Source organism: Rana temporaria, chromosome 8 (genome assembly GCF_905171775.1).
Source record: "Rana temporaria chromosome 8, aRanTem1.1, whole genome shotgun sequence".
NCBI lineage: Eukaryota > Metazoa > Chordata > Amphibia > Anura > Ranidae > Rana > Rana temporaria.
The window spans coordinates 62,281,296-62,299,629 of NC_053496.1; the positions used below are offsets into that span (position 1 = coordinate 62,281,296).

General features: G+C 43.7%; 1 protein-coding gene across 2 annotated transcripts in view; it reads left to right on the top strand.

The window, feature by feature from the left end:
• SEMA4G (semaphorin 4G) overlaps positions 1 to 18,334 on the top strand; it is a 273,488-nt gene that overhangs the window by 150,793 nt on the left and 104,361 nt on the right. For both annotated transcript variants that reach the window (XM_040361900.1, XM_040361901.1), the window contains exon 3: positions 13,282 to 13,430. In XM_040361900.1, the coding sequence (XP_040217834.1) occupies positions 13,282 to 13,430 (149 nt within the window). The remainder of the gene's footprint in view (positions 1 to 13,281; positions 13,431 to 18,334) is intronic.

An 18,334-nucleotide genomic window follows, 5' to 3' on the forward strand; every position in this document is an offset into this window, starting at 1 on the left:
GGTATGAATTTACTCGGCGTAACATTATCTTTCATAATATTAAAAAAAAAATGGGGATAACTTTACTGTTGTCTTATTTTTTTATAAAAAAAAAGTATAATTTTTTCCCAAAAAAGTGCGCTTGTAAGACCGCTGCGCAAATACGGCGTGACAGAAAGTATTGCAACGATCGCCATTTTATTCTCTAGGGTGTTAGGATAAAAAATATATATAATGTTTGGGGGTTCTAATTGGAGGGAAGAAGATGGCAGTGAAAATGGTGAAAAATGACATTAGAATTGCTGTTTAACTTGTAATGCTTAACTTGTAATACCAACGGCTCACCACCAGATGGCGCCAGCTCCTAAAAAAAAAGCCTAGTCGCCATGGCGACCTGGCACCTGGGATTTGTCGAGCCCTGACTTAAAGTCTCAACCTTTTTCTTACACTTGTTTCTTACAAAGATAACATCAGACTTCTTTGCTAGAAAATTACATGGAACCCCCAAACATTATATATATTTATCTATTATAATATAGTTTTTAGCAGAGACCCTAGGGCATAAAATGGTGATTGTTGCAATATTTTATGTCGCACTGTATTTGCACAGTGGTCTTTCAAACGCAATTTTTTGGGAAATGAATAAAATGAAACGGTAAAGTTAGCCCAATTTTTTTGTTTTAATGTGAAAGATAATGTTACGCCGTGAGAATCGTGATCTATCTTTTAAGCAAAAAAAAAATTGTGATTCTCATTTTAGCCAGAATTGTGCATCTCTATGCTTTTGCAGCCCAAGATATCTTGTAAAACTAGTGGTAACCTCATCACTATGGTGTACAAAGCCTGTGCGGAGAGCAGAGCCTTATGTGCGGTGTCAGTGCATTCTTTTTTGGCACTTCACCCAAATGGCAAGCACCAGAGACCTTATTTTAGAATGAATTATTTAAATCAGCTTGTCCAGTTATAATTCAAGCTGGTGGTCGCCCCTTTACCGAGCTTTAGAAGAATACTACTGTTGGAAAATATTCAGTGGTGGTGGACTAGGGCTCTTTTATGTGCATGCTTACTTAAACTGGCCATACGCTGTTTGAAAAACAACCCATTCGGCAGGACCCAGAAAAATGTTGTTCGGTGTGTGGCTATCCCTGCTTGACAGAAATCAATTGTTTAGGACATTTTTCTCGATGGGCATTTTGCAGCCTCTGATCAGAGAGAGTCCTCCATCCATCTCCTTTGTGTGCATGGAAGGATTTTTTTTTTTTCTCCTGTTCAGCCCATTGGCCAAAAAGGGAAAAAATAAGAAACGATCTATGGCTAGCTTTACTGAAGGTCCAATTCAAATGGACTTTTCCTTGTAATTTCTACCATTTGTTATAGGTCTGGTAAAGCTAGAGGCCCATGTGAACTCTACAAATATCTTCTATCATTCTGCTATTGCTAATAGGAGAATAGATATTACTTTAACTCAGGTCAAATGTTTCCTGGAGAAAGGACAGAAAAAGGACACTGTTCACTCATAATGGGAACAAATTGAAAAGTTATTAAGATTTGTCATTTGGAAGTGGAAGATCCACACAGATTTCCATTTATGCTGTTTTTAGATAAGATAGATTTTTCTTCCTAGCGGAAATCAATGACCTAGATCTTTGCCCATCAGAAATGTTATTATGGTAGATTTAATTGGCTTCAATAGTTTGCCCATCGCTTTACAATATAAAGGGAGACAGTACAGTTGCATTTAAATTAAAAAAGGGTTAGGAGGGCCCTGCTCATGTGACCTTACAATCTAAAAGGGAGGGACAAGTGATACTAATAGGTGGACAGAATAGGGGATGGCCAATTAGACTGGGGTAGGGAGTTGCAGGGGATAGAAATGGCTCTGGAGAGGTCCTTGAGGTGACAAGGGAGCTAGAGTGCAGAAGGTCTCGGCAGGAGAAAAGAGGATAGTTTAGTTGAAAATGTGAGATAAGGTTGGTGACGTAGCTCGAGTTGTGATTTGCTTTGCATGACAGTGTTTTGAAAGCCAAGGGATTGGTTAGAGAGGGGCTGTGAACAATGAGGGGGTTGGTAAGGTGGGTGAATCTGGCAGCATTTATGCTAGAGATTACATATTTTAGTCATTTTGGATAGTGAGTGTTAAACTTGCATGAACTCCACCAGACCTTGAAGTGTAAAACTGGCTCCTATCATTGCTGGCAGAAAACAAATACTGCGCACAAGTGTGTTAATCAGGTGGTCCATAGTTTGTGATGGATAATGTCTCAGGCCTTGCTGCCCTCCAGAATAGGGGTATCCTAGCTGTTAAAAAAGAAATAAAGAAAAGAGTGCGCACCAGCCTTGTGCATTATCTTTTGGTATGTTTTATTAAAAAGATTCAATTAAAAACTACTCACAAGCATGTGAAAGAAAACCGCAATATAAAAGCCTTTAGATCAGTGGTTCTCAACCTTACTAGTGTCGTGACCCCTTGATAAAATTTCCCAAGTTGCGGGGACCCCAAGGTAATCCAATCCACAGGCATCCAAGGTAAGACAAGTAATTTGTGCCACTAACCCATGGACTTTTAGCGCTCCCTGTGTCCCTTCCACTCGTACAATATTAAAACTCCTTATGGTACATTTGAGGATGTATCCCTCTATCTCTTTGTTCTCCTTTCTTTCCCTCCCCCATCCCTCTCTCTAGCCATCTTTCGTTCCCTTTTTCTTTGTTCCTTCCCCTCTTTTTCTCTCCCTTCCATGCATTCTCTATTTTTATTTCTTCTCTTATTTCTTGGTGGTGGGTGGGGTCAGTAGTATCAGTGGCGGTGCTGGCAGGGAGTTCTGATCAGTCAACTTAGGTGCTCTTAATCAAGGTCATCTGCTGATCTGAGAACTGTAGTGGGGACTACCGTGTTTCCCCGAAAATAAGCCCGGGTCTTATATTAATTTTGGCAACAAAAGACCCAGTAGGGCTTATTTTCAGGGTAGGTCTTAATATATTCACTCTCTCCCTGTCTGTCAGGAATCCATAGTTTGAACAAACTTAAAATGCCCAAATTCTTTCTTTTACAGCAGTAGCACACAATGCAGAATGTGTGTGCTTCTGCAATCCAACAGTGCTAAACACCTCAGCCTTCATCCACCTCTCCCAGCGAGGGACCCCAGCCCCCCTCCCTCTGCAATGCTCCAAGCAGGAAAGAGGGCACATCAGCATGTGAGGAAAAAGAAACTGTAAATACCTTGTGATTATCCATGCTGCATACCACACACGTTGATTGCAGAGGCTCTGCACTGTGGATTCAGTGACACGCTGAAGCTCTGTAAAGGGAGGGGGACCAAGCTCCCCGCAGATAGGCAGGAGAAGAGACAGGAGTTCCCGTGCTGCATTGATTGCAGAGGCTCCGCACTGTACAGTGCTTTCAATTACCCGCCAAAGCTCTGTGAAGGGAGGGGGACCAAGCTCCCCGCAGACAGGCAGGGGAAGAGACAGGAGTTCCCGTGCTGCATTGATTGCAGAGGCTCCGCACCGTACAGTGCTTTCAATTACCCGCTCTGTGACAGGCAGGTGGGAGAAGAGGAGACCAGGGGAGATCAGATGAGCGCCGCTCTGCATTAAAGGCACATGCCACCCGACACCACTACAGACACACAGCACACTGCACACGCCGTACCAGGATTATACCGTGTTTCCTCAAAAATCAGACAATCACCTCGAACTAGGGCTTATTTTCGGGGTAGGGCTTATATTGCAGCCCTCCTTGAAAATAGCGCTAGGTCTTATTTTCGGGGTAGGTCTTATTTTCGGGGAAACACGGTATAATCACAGGTAGTGTTACTCACTGTGTCTCCGCATTCACGGTGTCTCGGACTTTGTAGTGTCTCGTAGCAGTGACAACTATGCTGAAATCAGGAGATATGGTCTTCTCCAGCCTCTTCCACTTCACATTACTCATGTCAGCTGACTTCTAGTCTCTGCCCCCCAGCCATGCCGTGAACGGAATGGGCGGCTGCGAGCTTCAGGAACAGCCCATGATTTGGTGACCCCCCTTGAGAACCACTGCTTTAGATGATGGCAATCGGTTTGATGACAACAGTCTCCAGGTGATAAAGGAGAGGACATGAGAACCACTGCTGGCTGATGTCTTTTGAAGGGATGCCTTCTTCCTCAGAGCCTCAGCCAGAGGCTCTGAGGAAGAAGGCATCCCTTTGAAACGCTAACAATACCCCCATGTCCGCCGCAGGGGGGGAATCATGGTGGTTTGGGACCATTTTGGCTTTGGGCTTGAAGGTAAGCAACCTCTCACTGTTTTTGTTATTGCAGTTTTGTTAATATTATGTTTGCCAACCTTTATGTACGCATGTCCTAAATAAATGACCTGTTTTTATTGATTATTCCTACTGATGAAACGGCATTAAGACCGCACAACCAGTAGAAGATCCTTAATCTATCAAGGATAACTCCATTGCCAGATACTCCTTTTGGGATAAATCTATGAGTAATTGTATACTGTGACAGACTTTTGACCGGGCAAAACTCAGTCGAAATTTCCGACGAAAAATACAGAATCTGCTCTCTATCTAAGTCCGTCGGAAAAAGTCCCATGGGTCATACACACGGTCGGAATATCAGATGAAAAGCTCCCATCGGAAATTCTGACCATGTGTATGCGGCTTGAGGTTTAATTTCCCTTTTTATTGAAATATTGATTTTGTTAATTTTGAATGTTTTTTTTTTTTATATGTAATAAATGAGAATTTTTACTGGAGTTGATTGTTTGCCTATCAGTACCGGGATAGTCCACAAGCCTTTCCTCTTGGTTTGAGTGTGTGAAAGGACAGTTTCAGCAACTGTCCGAACCCTCTTTCCTCCCCTTAATTCTATATAATTGTAGGTAAGTAAACATATAAAACTGGGTATTGAGGATGTTCCAAAAAAAGAGCTTTTGTTTCCATAGCATCACAAAGAGGGGGGTAAAAAATGACAACCTTGTGTGGATGCTTGCACCCAAATCCTCCCACCGACCGTAACGGAGTAGAGGAAAGAAACTGTTATGAGGGATCAGCAAACACCACTGCACAAAGCTAAATATAATTTGCCCAAGATATTTCATTCTCCTTACACCATTAAAATGGTATTTATGTTTTTAGTTGTTTTTAGGTGGAGCGAACTATATCATGTTTTGCCTCAGTAGAAGCTTCTCTTTCTAGAATTACACTTATTTTTATGGCTCCGCATTCACTGGAATCTACAAGAGAACAATTAACTTCCTAGTCCACTGTAAAAATCAACACTCGTTCATACAAGCCACCAGGGATTTTACCTTGTGTGAGAAAAGTCCTGCGGTTACAAGAACCGGATGAGAGTCTGCTAGTTATTCCCTGAGCGAATATCAAAAATGAGGTCGACTACTAGGTCAAAAAAATGAAGCACTTTCAGAAGCAGCTTGAGTTAATGGGGTTGTTTTAGCTTAATAACCAATTTTTAAACATGAGGAAAATCAGAGCCCTATTTTCCTTTGTCTTTTTATGGCAGTGATGTCTGGCACAGTATTGTGAATACTGTAAATGATAATGGAATAGATCACAGGGGAAAGTATTGCCTGGTCTTTGATATTGGCAGTATATAATGGAATATCATGCTCAAAGGAAACCCCTATCTAGGAAAATGTAGGCTGCCATTGCTGATCCAATAACTCGTATATTTTGAGGCATTGGCCCAAAACAGGTAGGGAGATTATGAGCTGTGCTTTACTTTATTTTCTTATGCATGCTTATACCTGGTCAGGTGACTCAAAGTATTGCCAGCGGTAGCCAGGCATTTATAGTAGGAGCAATATTTTTCTCCAATTAGTTTTACTTTAAGGCTGGGTTCACACTGATGCAGATTCGATGCATGTTTCGCTGCATCCAATTCACATGAAAGGAGTGTGAGACCTGCTCTCAATGGAGCTGTTGTGGATTGCACAGGGGTCCTTGTGTGTCTTTGGCTCCGTTTCAGGTCCCCGAATTCAGGCAAAAATTTGGGCCTGATTTATACCTGAAACGGAGAACAGTCTAAAGCCTAACTCCAGGCTCCACACTAACGAGGCCACCCCTTCCTCCCTTAAATCCTCACATTATTTGTTATTGCATTTTTTTTGTCATGCTTTAACTTTTTTACATTGTACCTTTTCTGATGTCTTTGGTCTGGTCAGTTAAGGGTCCTCTTCCTTTTACCCCCTCTTTTCTGAGCTGGGGGGTCCTTAGTAATTTAGAGAGTGGCCTTGACGTGATTACTCCATCAGTGCACTGAGAATGAAAGGCAACCTGATGATGCCCATTGCGTACTGTTCCTTAAGGACTTCCACTTAAGGACCCCCTACCGACGATATACGTCGGCAGAATGGCACGGCTGGGCACAATCACATACCTGGACGTGTCTCTTTAAGGCCCAGCCGTGGGGTCGTGAGCATGCCTCCGGCGGCGCGCTCATGACCCGGTCCGAAGCTCCGTGACCGCGGGAACCCGATCGCCGCTGGTGTCCCGCGATCGAGCTGAAGAACGGGGAGAGGTGTGTGTGTAAGGGTTATCCATTGCGGGGAGGAGCTGCGTGAGCCGCTATGGGACCCCAGAACAGGAGTAAAGGGGTCACTCTGTGCAAAACGAACTGCACAGTGGAGGTACGTATGACTTGTTTGTTATTTAAAAAAAATATATAAAACTTGAACCTTTACAACCACTTGAAGCAAATTGGGGTTGATGTACTATAGTCTTTTTTTTTAAATAACAAACCTGATATACTTACCCTCTGTGTGCAGTGGTTTTGCACAGAGCAGCCCAGAGCCTCCTCTACTCGGGTTCCTGGCCCCTCCCTCCTGTCGAGTGCCTGTTGAGTGCCCACACAGCAAGCAGCTTGCTATGGGGGCACCTGAGCTGCAGCTCTGTGTGTCCAATGATTTACAGCAGCGGGAGCCACTGCTCTGTCTCAGGCCATTTATGAGGGAGCGTTCCAGGCTGAGGCACTCGTGGACATCGCTGGATCGAGATGCAGTTCAGGTAAGCATTAGTGGGTCCGAGGGGGGGCTGCTGCACACAGAAGGTTTTTTGTCTAAATGCATAGAATGCATTAGGACAAAAAAAAAGAATTGCCTTTACAACCGCTTAAGAATAAGTTCACTTTTTTTTTTTTTTTTACAAATAATAAATGTATTTTTTTGTTGCAGGAGCCTGGAAAGCATTGCACAAGCAATCAGCAGATTGCTGATGCCATGCAGATCTCCTGTACACTGTCAGTGTATCGGCTTACTTGTATATCCTGTGCAGTTACTCAATGAACTACCACAGTGCCAGGGTAGTTCATTGAGAACTAAAAGCTGAAAGGTGCCAAATCTGACACCGGAGGGGGGGGGGGGAGAATCGGGACAGCTGAAGTTCAATTTCTGGGTGGAACTCTGCTTTAATTCCAAAGGGGTTCACATACTTTTCTTGTCGCTGTATAGGAAGAAAACTGAGGTTTTATGTGTGAACATTGATGTTTTCAGACAAGCCATTCAATTGTATTTAGCATCATTTATTGTTATAGTAATAGCACTAAGGCTATAATAATAATAGTATTTAATAATAATCTTCTGTTACAACCTATGTCAATCCTGGAACATTTACAGCTAATCTGCCACACTGTTTCCTTCTAATAAGACTTGCTGCTTTCCAACTGAACAGTTTCCTTGAAATCACAGTTCAATTCTCTGCTTTTTGTGTACCTTATAGTGGATTACAGGGGTAATGAAAAATAAAGTCCTCATTAATTCAGACCATCGGAAGGTGTTTACATTATCATAATTGTTTCGACCTGCAGCTATAAATCTTAATATCCTTCCATTGCTATCTGCACACTTGTGAGATTGCTCATGTATTTCTGTATTGACTATGTGCAGAAACGTTTTCAATATCTTCCTCTCCATGCAAGGAACGAGCTAATACGCTTACAGAATACATAATCACTTCTGCAACATGTTCACATCGTTTTCTAGAAAGGCTTGTAATCTCATGACAATCTCTGGACAACCTAAAGCTGTGGGGCTATACAGTCTATACTGATTTTGTGTAACTTCCAACACGACTGTTGTGCAACTGTCATCCTACTTTGCCCTGGTACATCGGTCCTACTTCCATCCGACTTTGAGATAGTCCTATTTGTCCTTTGACCAATCAAAACAATCCGAGTGACATGAATTCCTTTTACTGCTGCTATAATTACCATGTCGTATGGTTAGAACAAGTATTCTACTTTTTCGTCGGGCTCCATCAGCCAGGTCTTCAGCCAACCTAAATTAAAAATTGACTTGAATTGAATGATGCCTAATGCCGCGTACACACGATCAGGATTTTGCCTGGCCAAATCGCATCGGAATTCCATCGGAAAAAAATAGAACATGTTCTATATCTAAACTCTGATGGAATTCATCGGAATTTCAGATAAAAAAAACTCAGATGGGGCTACACACAATCGGAAAATCCGATGGAAAAAGTCCATTGGAAATTTCGATCTTGTGTACGGGGCATTAGAAAGAAAAATTAAGGTTTAAATTACCTGCCTATCAGATGGTAAGTTTTCCTTATGACTATGACCAGGTGAGGCCTGTCCTTGTCGGAGACATGGATAGAATTTGTCCATCTTCCTCTGCCTATCCTTGGCTGAAAGACAGAAATGGCACTGGCAAGTCTGAACTGGAGGGTTTATCTGGTGGCTGGCTAGTATTTTACTGCCTCCATTCTAGGCACTTAAACTTGGGAGGTGGGTCTAAGTTATTTTTTTGAATTGGGGTCAGCTGTAAGGGTCTTCTGTATGTACTCTGTAAACTTTCCCAAGAGTTTTACTTTTCAGCAAAATGTATGTGCAGTAATGGGGCTGTTCATACCTCAGTATTGGTGCTGCAGAATGTAGTCAGACTTTTGTAGAGTTTTATGGTGATTTGTGTGGGGTACATGATAGGCATCCTAGGACATCTTACCACTGCTTTGAAATTGCTGTTTAAAAATCATTGGCCTTTTTTAGCTAGGATTTTCTGCCAAAACTAAATGGGCCATTTTATTACTGACAGCTTGCCAAATTACCAGACCTGCAGCACCCTTTACAGCCATCAGCGGGTTTAATTTACATCACATTTTAGCATTTATTTAACATCTCCTTAAAATGTTACATTGTAAAATATCAGTGGTTTTTATTATAGCAGTCGTTGGCATGGAGGCGATTGCTGCTGTAAGCAGTGCAGCTTCTAATCATTCATAGAGATTAGATTACTGAGTCAGCAGATGTGCGTGAATCCATGAACCATCTTGTATCCCCCGGTCACACCATGGCGACTGGCAGCCAGCATAAAGAGCGGTGCTGTCTTCCCTCCGGCTACATATCGGTGGAGGATGTTGCTTAGTAACCACAATCGTGTGAGCCAATGGTAGTTGATCATTGAACTGCACCTCTCTAGTGACTACAGAAACATGTACACATCCATTCTGTCCTTGCATGTGCTGAAAATATTCCTTATAGCAAGGATGATCAACACCTAATGTGTATATTGGGTTATTTTTGATTATTCTGGTCACTGCTACATATTCACAGCACTATAGATGATTGAAGACTGATTAGAGTTTTTATGTTTTTCCATCTCTACTAATAAACTAATATTTGCTTTGAGGTTAACAGACTTTATGTAGACATGCTTATACAGTTTACTATGGGTATAGAAAAGAATCACCCCCTTTTTAAAATAATCACATTTTGTTGCTTTGCAGCCTGAAATTAAAGTGCTACGGAGTGAGTGAGAAACTTATATAGCGCAGCACATGCAAACTGAATCGCCTCTGGGCGCTTGGTATCCATTCCCTGGGCCTTCAGAAGAGATGGGTCTTGATCTTTCTCCTGAAAGCCAGGTGGTTTACCTCCAATCGGATGGTGGTTGGTAGAGCGTTCCATAGTCTGGGTCCTTGGACCGCAAATCTTCGTTCTCCTTTGGACTTGTATCTGGCTTTGGGTATCTGGAGAAGATTTTGGTTGGTGGATCGCAGAATGCGATTGGGGTTGTGAGCTTTTAGTTTCTCGCATTGATATTGGGGGGCATTTCCTTGAACACACTTATGCGTTAGAGTGCTTTGAAAGTGATTCTGTCTTTTACGGGCAACCAATGAAGGGATCTCAACAAAGGTGAGATTGATTCCCACGTTTTTTTTCCAGTCACAAGTCGAGCGGCTGTATTTTGAACGACTTGCAGACGAGTGATTTGGTATTTTGGGAGTCCAAGATAGATGGCATTTGCATAGTCAAGTCTGGAGTTGATAAGTGTCCCCACCACGACTGCTATGTCTTTTTTTGGGATAAAGGGAGTGAGTCTGCATAGAAGGCGCAGCAGATGGTGTGATCCGCTGACTACTGACCCTATTTGTGCATCCATTGTCATGTAGGTATCGAAGATGACTCCGAGATTTTTGACTTTGGTGCTAGGGGTGATGGATTGACCCAGAATGGGCGGGAGCGTCCATGTTGTTGCAGGATGAATCTTCCGATTGGCCTGAAACAGGAGAAGTTCTGTTTTTGAGCCATTGAGTTTAAGGTAACTCTTTGTCATCCACTTTTCTATCAAAGAAAGGCATTTCTCTAGTCCGAGATAATGATCCTGTTTGTTGCAGATGCGAAAATATAGTTGTGTGTCATCTGCATAAGAGTGGTAAAGTAACTTCTGGTTGCTGATGATTTAAAAAAGAGGGCGAAGATAGATATTGAAAAGGACAGGCGACGGAAATCTGAAAGGGGTTATAACTCTCCCTTGTTCTATCTAAAATAAAAAAGAATTCCTGTAGTTCTACTTTATTGCATTCCTGGCATTAAGGTAACAAATGTTTCAACGTCCGTATCCCTCCTCCACCCCGTTACCGACCTAAACCCGCATTCAATCCAGCGCTGTGCACATTTGCGGCTCTTCTGTTCCTTCACTTTCGTGTCTCACTGGCTTTTCTGAGGCCAATGAAAGCCAGTGACAAGTGACGGAGGGCGGGGCTGGAGCGAGCCAGCATGAGTTCCCACTTAGAAAGTGGCTTTCTATGGAGGCACTCGCTGCAGAAGAAAAGCCAGGAGCACTGGCAGGGGACCCTAGAGGAGGGGGCTCGGGCCACTCTATGCAATTCCATTGCACAGAGCAGATAAGCATAAACCTGTTTGTGATGTAACAAAGAGAATATTACAATCACTTTAACATTCCCAGAAAAAGACTGGGAAGACATGCATAGGACTTCACCTGGATCATAGATGGATCATTTATATAAATAAATATAAAAGGGAGTGGGGGTCTTGCAAATATTTGGAGCTATGGCAGCCTTAACATGTAGTTTGCATAATCTCATCTCCAAATTAACAAATCACATGAGAAATTTGAATAAAACCTATCTTGTTCTTATGTATGAAAAAAAAGTATCTAGAGCCTAGGCAGCCTTGTTGACAATCATCATTGATTGGAAGTGAACAGTGTGAGTGTTTCATGTCATAGTCATTAGAGACTGCAGTTTTCTGTCAGACTGATGCTGTCAGGTTGACTGGCAGTGAGGAACAAGGATCAGGAGGGATCAACAAGTAAGGAGAGTCTGAAATGAAAAGAGTAGAAACGCATTTTCAAAAACGTAAAAACACACTAGTGAAATTATGTACGTTAAAGCGTAACTCGGGTGATCTATGTACATTGCAAGGATTTAACAAATGTTGCAGATTCCTACATTTTTGTTTTTCTTCTGTGTTTGTTCCTCTGTGTCCCTGGGTCGAGTGAGTCTAATGGGAGTGGTTTCCTAATTATCAATCAGCTGCTGCATAGAATACACAAAGGTAAAAAACCTTGAACATTTAGAACCACTTTAAGGACACTGTGCAGCCCGGCTGCCTGCCAAACAATGATGTAATTGAAGCTGCCAAAAAAGGCTAGATATAGAGCTTCTTTCCCACATACCTAAAGACTGGTATTTGCACCCACTTTCGGCCACAGACTGCGGGCATACTGCGGGCAGAATGTCACCCCCCCCCCGTTGTGTTCTGGGAAACACTCGGCTCCCAGAACACAGCGGGAGCCAGTCAGCGCGACTCGTGCATGTGCCGTAGGGGACCGGCCAGTGAAGCCGGAGCGCTTCACTTCCTGGTTCCCTCACCGAGGATGGTGGACGGCAGCAGAGTGACGAGCGATTGCTCCGTCCTCTGCTGCGGACGGCGCTGGACTCCAGGACAGGTAAGTGTGCCGATATTAAAAGTCAGCAGCTGCAGTGTTTGTAGCTGCTGACTTTTAATATTTTTTTTTTCAGTGGACATCCGCTTTAATCAGGATTGATGTGGACATATATCTCTGAACGACGTGATTGATGATCAATTTAACCCTTTCGCTGCCACTGATGTATGTCGTACATTGGCAGTGGTACTTTTTACTCAAGCAGACTGTCAGATGGAAGCAACCAAGCATCTCTACAGCCACCCAGTCCCTTACATATTCATCTAGGAGGAGGTTGTTGCACCTGTCCCCCGTCACCTCTACACCAAGAGCTGAGTGATCAAATACCGCTGATTGCTCAGTCCTTGTCCAGGGCTGGGACAAGGGGGGCAGGAGGGGAGACTTCCCTGGGCGTAATGGTTTATTGCAGGGATGGGGGCGCGCTGTGCCAGATGCTTCTGTTACAAGACTGCCGGAGTAGGGTCAGCAACATCACTGCTAATCCTAGCCCCATGGGAAGGGGGGGGGGGGGGGCGCAGTTTGATATCTTTTTGCTCTGGGTGCTGGATGACCTTGTCCCGGCATTGGTGGTGACTGTTGGTCACCGGCTCTCTGCTCTGCCCCATCCAGTGCTCACTGGAGCTGTGGGTTGTGCTGCTCGCTGAGGCCGAGGCAGCTGCCAGTCTGGGATTTCGGTAGATCCTGACATTAAAGTTGGGATCTCTCCAGAGCCTGGACCAGCTGAGTGATGTCAGTCAAGTGATGGCTTTAGCCCGCTGTAAGCTATGGCCCTACTTCTCCTTTAATTCTTTTCTTGTAGAAGAAATATTGTTGCCTTTGTACTAGTTATTTTAATACTGTCTCTTTGATTTCTCGGAAAATCTTTGTATGGGTTTATACATGAATGGATAGTGCTGTACAGTTATACGACTGCTCATGTTGTCCTTTATAGTGTTCCTCAAGGGAAATAGCAAGACGATGTTGGTGATCAAGTATTCTGCTGCGTTTGAAGCCTTCTTCTGGGTCTCTGGTTAATGCTTTTGCTATGAGAATATTGTGTGTAATCTGCAAAGCCTTACTATAACCATGTGATGTGTTCTTTTCCGCAGAACTTTCTGATGCCAAGCGATTTAGTGATAAAGTGAAGAATTACACCACGTTACTGCTGGAGGATGAAAATGGAATTATTTTTGTGGGAGCGAGAGGAGCCATCTTTTCTCTGAATGCAACAGACATTTCTCACCGATCTCGCAGAACTGTAAGTTAGATTGTCTTCTGATTAATCTTGGTGGCTTAATGGGTAGTATTATGAGCGCACAGCAGTGCTTCCGGTGTGCGCAGGTTTACAGTTGGAGAAACGCGCTTGAATATGGAGAAGGATAAGCAGAAGCTGTGACCTGTCATGCACTGCCCGGCTATGTAAGGGAGCCCATAGATCCGGGGTGCCCAACCAGTGGCTCAGGGAGCCCTCTGATGTGGCCCACAAATTCCTGCTCTGGGATGGTGGGTCGACAAGCCCAGAAGGTGGATTCATGATCCACCATTCCAGAGCATCAATGTTGTGAATGAAACAAGTGGCTGCGGAGCATAGCTGCAAAAGCCAATGCTTCTTGTATAGCATAGGCTCCTGTGATAGGCAAGGGGGAAACCAAATGCACTCTGCCTGGGACAGCAACAGCCGGCAATACCTGAATAGAATACGGTTATTTAAGCTACGTTTATTACTAAAATCACATTGTATATATGGGCATATTTGTTCTGCGGTGGTTACTGGGCTGCTTTAACATGATCTGCAGGTGCAGCACAGTGCACCTGTGGGTTACCAGCACTGAGCCATAGACTTCTGTTTTTACCTGCGGATTTGGTGCGCTTTCCGAAAGTGCACCACACCTGCAGAATATCATAAAAGTCTACAGTAAAGTGCAGCTAACCCGCAGGAAAGCCACAGGTGCACTGTAAACTGACGATCAGTTTGACCAAATCGGATCCTTCACCTCTAAGGAGCGGCAGATGTAAACAGACTTGTGTCCTTTTTACACCTGCCTACCTCCAAGCCAATATGTTAAAAAAGAGGAGTAGATCAGGCTCTATAGAGTAGAGTGGGCTGTGTCCGCTTTGTATATGCAGAGCAGAGACCTGCCATCCGCCCGCTCCTCTAATTGTGGCCCGCAACCAGTTACCAAGTCGCTTAAGTAACCCTCGCTCTCCAAAAGGTCTGGCACCCCTGTCATAGATAGTTTGAAAGAATAAAAAATACTTGATTTCCCCCATCCACACATTTGGAGTGGATGGTGAATCCTCCCTGCTGAGCTACTGTATTCTAGTTGCAGGGAGACCTCCCCTCTATCTGATTAAAATGATCAGCGTTGCTGACTAGAGCCTGCAATAGCTATCAGAAAATCTGACAGGATGGTTAAATAGAAGTTAAGTAGGTCACTTTGCCTACATTGGTCACCCTGCTGAACCGGACAGATTTCAGTCCATGTATTTGCTGGATTAAAGTGGTTGTAATGAAATATGAACAAAGCATGACCCTATAAAGTCTCAATCCAGAGCACTAAGTGTCATTTCTCTCTGCTGCTTCATTCCTCTATCTGCATAAACCATTTCAGACAAGTTTTTCTGACTACAAGAGAAAAATGGTGACAGGGAAGGGAGCTCCAGCTGACAGCCTGTTCCCGCTCTGTTTCTGTGTGCTTTGTGGAGGAGGGTGTATGCCTTTCCTCCAATCAGCTATCAGAGCTCTCTTTACTGAACTTTGCAGTGTGTAATTCAATCTCTCTGCCCCCTGTTTTCTGTCAGCTCAGACAACCTTTAACGTGACTCATCTTCCAATGTTCTGGCTGAGGGAAGAAGGTTCTCATCCAAGATTTTACAATACATGACCCCGTCCATTGACCCCTCAGTGTGGCAAAGTAGTCCTGTACCTTTAGCAGAGAAACAACCCCAAAGCATAATGTTACCACCTCCGTTCTTGACTGAAGAGATGGTGTTCTTACGGTCATAGTCAGCATTTTTCTTCTTCAAAACACGGCGAGTCAAGTTAATGCCAAAGAGCTAAATTTTGGTCTCACCTGACCACAGCACTTTCTTCAAATCCTAATCTAAATCATTTAGTTGTTCATTGGCAAACTTCAGATGGGAGTGTGCCTGTCCCTTCTTGAGGAGGGGGACCTTGCGGGCGCTGCAGGATTTAAATTCATTTTGACGTATTGTGTTACCAATGGTTTGTTTGGTGACTGTGGTTCCAACTGCCTTAAGATCATTCACAAGCTGCTTCCATGTAGTTCTGGGCTGATCCCTCACTTTGCTCATGATCATCCTTACCCCATGAGGCAAAATCTTGCATAGAGCTCCAGACCGGGGGCGAATGATAGTTATTTTGTATTTCTTCTGTGGTGACCGGGGAGGGTGAGCCCCACGGCCACACACATGCGCTTGATGGTTAGCTACTTGGTTCTTGGGGCTAGGAGCCCAGGGTCAGGTGGTATTAACCCTTGGTGAGGGCCAGATGGTATTAACCCTCTCTGTCACGTGACGCCACTGTAGTCTTGGAATACCCCGGGAAACTACAGCTCCGGGGCCCTCCGTATCCCTGCTAGTTAGGATGGTAATAACACAGTCCACAACAGGGGTTAAAACAACGAAGGCTTTACTGGCATAAAGGCAGGTGTCAAAATCTTCACAGCGTTTAAACAGAGTGTCACAAGGGTTCTGCAGACAGTCTCTAGAGGACCACACAGCTAATAATGCTTGAGCTTGGCTGCTCATATATATATATACTCGGCTGCAAAAGCCGGATTAGTAATTCAGGGCCTATGCTTAACTAGGCTGAAAAATAGATACACTTACTGAAGTGTCTGTAGACTTGAGGCTTTTCGCCGGAATAACGGATTGATCCGATAAATGAGCTGAAGTACTGGTTCTGTAATGTTTAGGGATACTCCACTCTTTGTTGTATTTTCTCCTGAACTGGAGACTTCTGGCCTGCACTGCTTCTCTTCTGACTGGGTTGTGCTCTGCTCTGCCAGGAACTGTGTGTAGTCTAGACTGGCTTAAACAGGAAGTACAATCCCTTATAAGGGCCTGATCAGGCTGAAGCCTATTGGTTGAGAGCTGTGGATCATAGAGACTGACCTGTAGTATAACACAACACAATAAGGTATTGTCTAGCATTTAGTCCTCCCGACTCTAATACACTCTGACTGAACATGAGATGGTAATACACTCTGACTAAACATGAGATGGTTGACTAAACCCCTTAAAGCTATACACACCTAATAAACGTATTATCAACCATAACAGTATAAATCACATCATAACTAGCTAAATCCCTGCAGGGGAGACCCCACAAGCTGAGGGCCTCAATCTGACAGGGCCTACAGCAAATACCTGTACTGGGACACCACACTTCCGTTTGCGAACAGTTGTCTCCGTCTCACCAAGCTTCTTGCTGGTGGTTTTATAGCCCATTCCAGCCTTGTGCAGGTCTACATTTGTATCATGCGTTTTTTTAGATTTTTGGTTGATATTCTGTCTCTATCATTTAAAATTCACCCATGAGAACAATTCTAGAACATTCATTTCTTTGTAAGTGGGAAAACTTACAAGATCTGCAGGGGATCAAATAAATTTTTTCACCACTGAATGTGAACAGGATGCTTAACCATGCATCGAAATGTGTTTTTTTTGGTTGGTGTAAAGTTAAATTGAACTTTCAGTTTAAAGCGGAGTTCCACCCAAAAATTGAACTTCCGCTTTTTGGAATCCTCCCCCCTCCGGTGTCACATTTGGCACCTTTTAGGGGGAAGCAAATACCTGTGTAATACAGGTATTTGCTCCCATTTCTGGGCATAGATCACCGCGGTGACTTACGCCACGTCCGGTGCCTACTTCGACCCCCCCCCACTGTCTTCTGGGATACACACAGGTCCCAAAAGACAGCAGGGACCAGTGGGATCGCGCAGCGTGACTCACACATGCACAGTAGGGAACCAGTAACTGAAGCCGCAATGCTTCTCTTCCTGATTCCCTTAGCGAAGATGGTGGCGGCAACACCCGAGAGCTGAGCGACAGATCGGCTTCGGGTGCCGACATCGCGGGCACCATGGACAGTTAAGTGTCCTAACATTAAAAGTCAGAAGCTGCCTTATTTGTAACTGCTGACTTGGGGGAAAAAAAAAGCCTTTAGGGTATGCTGGGTAACTTGGTAAAAACAAGTAACAGGGTGTAGGCAAAAGATGGGCCTTCAGTGACAGTTCCTTGTGGCCAGAAAAGCCACTTGTTTCTATTTTATTTTTAATTTAAAAGTAAAGATAGGCGTAGTAGCAAAGTATGCGTTTTTTTAAATGACTAGAAGCCTTAAGCAGGTTGTGAGTCACCAGCACAAATAGTGGTATCAGTACTATTGTCAGCAAGATATTTAATGTTTGACAGCAAGTATGACATATTTGATCCTTGACCTCAGCATGTTGGTGACTAAGCGGGTGATCTGCAGACACTCCTTGTGTCCTCAGGGCAGATGGCTCTGGCTTTTCTGTGCCAAGTCACACAGCATGTCAAATGATTCATGCCAGTGCAGCTGGGCTGCTCTTGCACTTCATCTGTGTACAGAAGAGAGCTCTTCATTGTGAACTTGTGTGTTCTTGAAGTCATTTACTACAAGACAATATTTTACCATATAACAAACTGTTTACAATGTGACTCAGCATGGACTAGTACATCGTTTATGGATACCAGGAAATGTCGTAAAGCTGTGGGAAACAAAGGGACAAACTTGTTACACTTTCCAGTTTGCAAAGAGACATTATTTTACATTTCTTTTAGCAAGTATTTTTAATTATTTTTCAACTGCTTTTTGTATTGCTTTTTAATTTGCTATGTGTGAATATACAATATGCAGCACTAAAGGGCAAACTATAATATTGTTTTGGGGTCAATACATTTTAAACTGTTCTTTTGTGGCTTTATTTTACTGTGTATATGGGGAGGTGCAGCTTGGTGTGGAGTGAACAGTTACAGAAACATGAGTGTATTGAAGTTAAAGTTCAATAAAGCACAACTACTTGGTGGGAGGACAACCCGACCACGTGTACTCACGCCATGTTGTAGCAAAGAGTATAGCAGGAGGTCTCGAATGTGCCAAAAGCATCGGCCCTGAGG